Genomic DNA, 6000 nt, shown 5'->3' on the forward strand with positions numbered 1-6000 from the left:
TCTAGCTGAGTCTCCCTTTCTCTTACCATATAGATTCTGTTGCAGCAAGAAGAATAAAGAAAAGACAACAACAACCTCAATTATAAGTTGATGACATAAGGAATTTACTCACTGAGATGTCAAAGAACAAAAGCAGTTTTGATCGACTTCATGTACAGTTTTGCTAGCCCACCATAGGGAGCAGTGAAAAAATGTGTTTGCTAAGAACAGACAAGCAACAATTAAGATACATGAACAGCAAGTAAATAATGGATGCCCTAGCAAATGGATATATCTATGATATGAAGGAACTGCATGATCAGTGTGCAAAATCAATGAAGTTTAAGAATACATGTCTTCCAGTCAACCAGTTAATGAATAACATTGGACAGCGATTTTAGTAAAAATTATTTTAGACAATGATTAACACATAAGCAAACCACAAAACTATCAAAGGCCATCATGTTTGAGGAAAAGTCAGCGATCGTGTTTGAAGTTAGCGATTCTAGTATGAAGAGACATATGATTTGGATTAGTAAAAGGTAGCACTTTATTCTAAAAGACAAAAGGGAATTAGCATGATGAAATTAAATTAGTTCCCATGGCAGTGATAAAGAAAGAGATCAAATGCAGCAATTAATAAGAATAATGTAGTCATCAATAATGAGCAGCGATCATAATTAATGTGATGAAAAGGCAGCAATTGATAATAACACCAATTAGTATGAAGATAAAAGGGTGCGATTAATAATCAAGAAATAAAAAGTTTATAAAGTGCAAAAGGTGCAATCAAGGGAAAGGTGACAATAATTAAAGGCCATATCCATTCGCATAGATGCCTTTCTACATGAAGACATAAAGGTATAATAGGAGAAGGAAAGTAAGAAAGACGTGAGAGTGGTGTGGATTGAAAGACAAAAAATACAACATATACACCAGCAGATGAGGAGCAAATTATAAGAAGATTAGTTGCAGATTATATGAGGGAATTGTGAAGTGTTTTATGACAAACTCATGAGGAGATTGTAATCTTATTTGTGGGAGATTTTAAGGTAGTATAAGAGTAACATTATGGCAAAGTTGTGAAGGAAATTTTGTGGCAGTCTTATAGTCATTTCATAGCAGATTTGAAGGTCGAGTTGTGAGGAAGAATGATAGCATACGTTGAGAAGAATAGGATCATCCATCATCCGTTGAAAGGTGGAATTTGAATGAGGGGTTGGTGCCTCTAACTGATTCACCCCCCTCCTCTCTCCCTACCTCCCCCCCTCCCCCCCCCCTGTATAATTGTATTCTCAATACACTTGACAGTCATTAAAGTGCTGGTGGTTGTACAGTCTAGAAATGAACTGATCCAAGCACAAAACAGAAAGCTCAACCTAGCCATTAAATAGAGGCCCGAAGACAAAGACTGAAAGATGCTGCACGGAACTCAAAGGAATGCCTGTTATCAATAAAGCCTGCACCCTAACTAAAGCTGTGAACTTCAGCTGCCTATTGAAAAATGGGAACACTTCAAGGTTGTGGGTGACCTAAAACTGAAGTGGACCTCCAGAGTAAGCTGGTTCTTTCCATGTACGTCACCTAAACTAACAATTCTTGCAAAGGAAAGAGTAAGAAAGAGGACATGTAAAATTAAAATCTAACCCTAAGGTGATGCACCAGATGATATATTGAAAACTCAAAACAAATAAATGACACAGTATAACAGTAATAATAAAGTTCTCTTTCACAGCCCAGAAAAAGATAACCTTTGTATCAGTAATTTATAAGAAGGCTGGATAATCACAGTCCTAAGAGGAAAGAACCTTTTCACAACCTAAGACTGATAATTATTGAAACACAGCTTATAACCTGCAAATGATTATGTTCCTGCATAAAGGTACCAACATGAAAAATAAAATGCCATGCTGGGAGGAGATGCGAATCCAACAAACTGAGGAAATATAACCAGAACCAACTTCTTACAACAATCTTTGGGCATAAGGTTAGGAAATCATTCCCCAAAAGATACAGATAGAGATATGGGTTGATGGTAAGCTGCTAGACAATGAGAGAATTTATAAGGATATTGACAGAGTACCAACTCTTCACCCTATTAGAAGCCAAACAATGGCCATAATTCCATGAAAAGTGTTCTCTGAGGTTGTCCATGTGAAAGCCAAACAAACCTTCATGAAGATAGCCAGCCGGGAGCTATACACTTAGATGCCAACTGTTAAATTTCTGAAATGAAATCATGTACATGTACTTTGCATTTACTGCTGAAGGTAAAACTTAGCAGCTATTGATATAGGTGAGGGGATTTGAAGACTTTGGACTGGCTAAGCATTCTAACAAGGAGACAGGTTTAAAGGGCACCAAGAATTTTTTGCAAATGCTGTCCAATATTCAGGAGCTGAGGTATGCACAAAATTACCATATATATATATATATAAGTTTACCCAACATTTGGGAGCTCTGGTATACAAAGATCTGTCTCAACCATTGGTCGGTACATTGGGAGCTGATCTGGTTTGCTGTATTGGAGAGGCTTGATCCAGTTCTTCAATCAGCAGCTTGATTGAAAATAAATTCCTCACATAGACATCTGTGATTGATCTTCTGGGATGGTAATATATAGGCAGCCAGTTTCAATTAGCTAGGAACCAGAAACAAGAAGCTAGACATGAAACATATGCTCTGTTTGCAGGAAAACCTGTTTCAAAGTAAATCTATTAAAAGCAAATAGTAAGAAGATGCCGAACTTCACCTTTTCTCCATGCCATGCCTCCTTTGCTCTTCCTAGCTACCTGAGGACCTCCTTGATCTTTCTGGCAAATTCTAGCTGGATTGGAAACAGGGAGAAGTATATCGGGGGGAGAGACCATATTCACGCCTTGTTCCCTGCAAACCAACTCTTTTTTTTGTTCCAGATAATCATTTGTACAGATGGTTGTATGTTTGAATTTTGATAATTATTAGCTTAGATGCAATGTTTCTATACTGTTCTGAAATGATGGATTTATAATGTGCTGCAGGTCTCTCCAGCAGAAGAAGGTATGTTCGAAGAAATTAAAATGGCTTTGAGTGGTGGTAAGGATGAAGATGAAGAGTCTGCCTTGCTGACACAAAATGAAGTTGAATGTTTGCGGTATAGAGCTCAGGTAAAGTGGTGTGAGGCTTTGAAGAGATATTTTAATTACTCTATTAAATAATACTGAATATCAGAGGCATTCTTTTGAATATAAGTTTTTCATCTTTAGGTTGTTGGAATAGTAGCCTAGTTTTGCTTGATGTAGACCTGCATGTTATATTCATGTTTAGTTATTTTTGTAGGATATTGCTTATAGTGTGACCAGAACAGCAGTCAGAGAGGCACGGGCTAATGAGCTTCGAAATGAAATTTTAAATTCTGAGAGGTGAAGTCCTCAGCTAATGGTTACATGTCTTGCTTGTTAATGTACATATCTACTATTTTCCTTATCAGTTTGTTCATTTTGTCATATGTTTCTGGCTGATCAGGTTAAAATCTCATTTTGAGGACAATCCAAAAGATTTGGGTATGAAATGTTATCCTTAGCAGTATTTCTTGGTTTTTGGATTTCTTTTTCAAATTTGGAAGTAATTTTGGATATAGACTGCTTCCTTGTTGGGCACCTCATAGCTGTTGTGTAATTTTACAATCTGACCCATTTATTTGAATTCTGTGAATATGTTCCCTGGGATGCAGATCTATTGAAACATGACAAAGCACTGAGCAAGAGGCAACCTTCATCTTACCTGTGTTCTATACCAGATTATCTTGTAGATCCTGCCACAGAAGCTGCTAGGAAAGCTGTTAAACTTGCTAGGGGAGCAATGGCACAAAGTAAACATAGGAGTTCTGGTTGGCTTAAGAAAAGAAGTGGCAGGAATGCAGATCCTTTGAAGACTTTCTTAATTGATGTGAGTACTCATCAATTCTACAACTTAATGTGAATTCTTCAAGTGTCATTTTTTCGTTTTCTGTTTCCGAAAGCAAAAATATGCTATTTTTCCTTTAATATTTTGCTTTTGTTTTGATATATATGGTTCCCCCTGACTTGATTGCTTTGAATCTCTTTAGAGAACAATATTTTCTAAATATGTTGGCACTATTTATTCTTTTGATCAGTTGAAGAAAGGATCGTGGAAGTGGAGGTCAAAGAAAAGGACAATAGAAAAAGTTAATGACAGAGAAAGACTGAAGAAAAAGCACAGATGGAGTAAATAGAAATTGCTAAGCATTTGATAGTGAATGAGGCTCAACTCAGTAATTCTACAAAGCTATGTCTAGGATTAACACTGGCTTTGTTAATTTATTTCTGTTTTTACCTTGATAGGAAAATCAATTACATTCCGTGCAATTATTTTTGAGGTTCCCTAGTTTTGTTAGTCTGCAAGAGGAACCAATTTTACAGGATAGAAAGTAGTGAACTTTTTTTGTGAGGTTCGCTGGTCGGGGACTGTAGGTACAAAATGGAGGTTCACTTTGAAATGGAAGCTCTGAAGTACTTGTGTCTTTAAATAATGTGTACATTTAAGCTTTTTATTATTTTGGAGTTCGTTGTAACTGTTGATTCTTTCTCTGATTTCTGTTTCATATAGAATTGCATTCTTCTATACCTGTAATTGAGTATTTTACAGTAGTGACTTAGCCCTAATTATACTAGAAGGATGCATCAGTGTTTGCTTACAACTGCAGTCACATTGGGCGAAGATTTGTTTGGATTTCCTTTTAAAGATATCACTAGTGTAAGTGAATATATTGATTTCTAGAGATTTGTAGAATGGTAAAGTCAAGATTGCAAAATATTTCACGTAAGTTTTGTGTACATTAACCTGGAAAATTTCCTGCTCAAGTATCTAGTGTTACGTGCAAGTTTTGGGTTGAACTTTAGATAATAATATATGTCCAGTCTTATTCATCCCAAAGAACATTTAACCCTACACATGGGTAGACTACAAATAGTATATTGTAAAGGACTAAAAGGGTTAACTAAATGTTTAATTTTTTACACACTTAAAGATATAATTGTGGCTGAGAATGATTGTTGTTCCATATATGGTTATTAGCTTATAAATACCAGATTGTCTATTCCATACAAGCAACCAAAATGTTGCCAGTTTACAAAGATTGACTTTGTTGTGTCAGTAGCAAAACACAATTTTTTTTTTTCTTAACCTCTGTATGAAAGGCAGTTAATAAACTACTTCGAGCCTAACCCTAGTGTTAGGTATCACATTAAATGTTGTCCGCTTATGATTGATTGCTGTGTGTTCTTACATCTTGGAGCTCCTATTTATTTAACCTAATGTACATGTCTAAAGTTAAGAACCTTGTTTTTATTGGTGTTTTTAGCCAGAGGTTTGCAAGAATAATATTGGCAAGTTTACAGAGAGTGATTGTGCTGTGGGAATTGCAGTTGATTCCAAACATTTTTTTTTGGATCTCTTTATCAAAGGCAGCTATATAAGGTAGTTCAAACCTAACCCTACTCATTAGGTATCACTATTAATGTCGACCCCGGCCCCTACTTATTAGGTATCGCTATTAATGTCGGCCACTTAAGATATGATTGCTGTGTTCTTAAATCTTGGAGCTCTTATTTATTTGACCTAACTTATGTGTCGAAAGTTAGAAGAACACAGTTTTTATTGGTGTTTTTAGTCAGAAGTTCGCAAGAAAAATGTTGCCAAGTTTACAAGAGTGATTTTGTTGTCTAAGTAGCTAGACTCCAAACATTTTTTTTTCTTGATCTCTCTATGCAAGGCAGCTATGTAAGCTAGTTTGAGGCTAACCTAACTTGTTAGGTATTAATGTTGGCCACTTATGATATGATTGTTGTGTGTTCTTAACGTCTTGGAGCACTAAAAAAAAGACCTCTCTTTATTCAGCACCCTAGTGGAAATAGTTTTAGTGGGTGATTTTGATGCAAGGACAGTCGAGGATCAATCTTTCCAATTGAGCAGGGGACGCCAATCCTTTATGGTTGGAGGAAGGCGGAGGCAAGCCTTGGG

The 6000-nt window shown here is 36.2% G+C and overlaps 1 protein-coding gene across 2 annotated transcripts in view; it reads left to right on the forward strand.

Moving 5' to 3' along the window:
* LOC131073008 (DEAD-box ATP-dependent RNA helicase 16-like) overlaps nucleotides 1-4534 on the forward strand; it is a 155907-nt gene extending 151373 nt beyond the window's left edge. Inside the window, exons 11-15 of one of the 2 annotated variants that reach the window (XM_059207474.1) lie at nucleotides 3000-3125; nucleotides 3298-3380; nucleotides 3484-3521; nucleotides 3692-3906; nucleotides 4067-4534. In XM_059207474.1, the coding sequence (XP_059063457.1) occupies nucleotides 3000-3125; nucleotides 3298-3380; nucleotides 3484-3521; nucleotides 3692-3906; nucleotides 4067-4213 (609 nt within the window). In that variant the 3' untranslated portion in view covers nucleotides 4214-4534. The remainder of the gene's footprint in view (nucleotides 1-2999; nucleotides 3126-3297; nucleotides 3381-3483; nucleotides 3522-3691; nucleotides 3907-4066) is intronic. The other variant, XM_059207475.1, reaches the window with a different exon arrangement.
* Nucleotides 4535-6000: the final 1466 nt, after the last annotated feature.

The sequence above is a fragment of the Cryptomeria japonica genome, chromosome 6, assembly GCF_030272615.1.
Source record: "Cryptomeria japonica chromosome 6, Sugi_1.0, whole genome shotgun sequence".
Taxonomy (NCBI): Eukaryota; Viridiplantae; Streptophyta; class Pinopsida; order Cupressales; family Cupressaceae; genus Cryptomeria; species Cryptomeria japonica.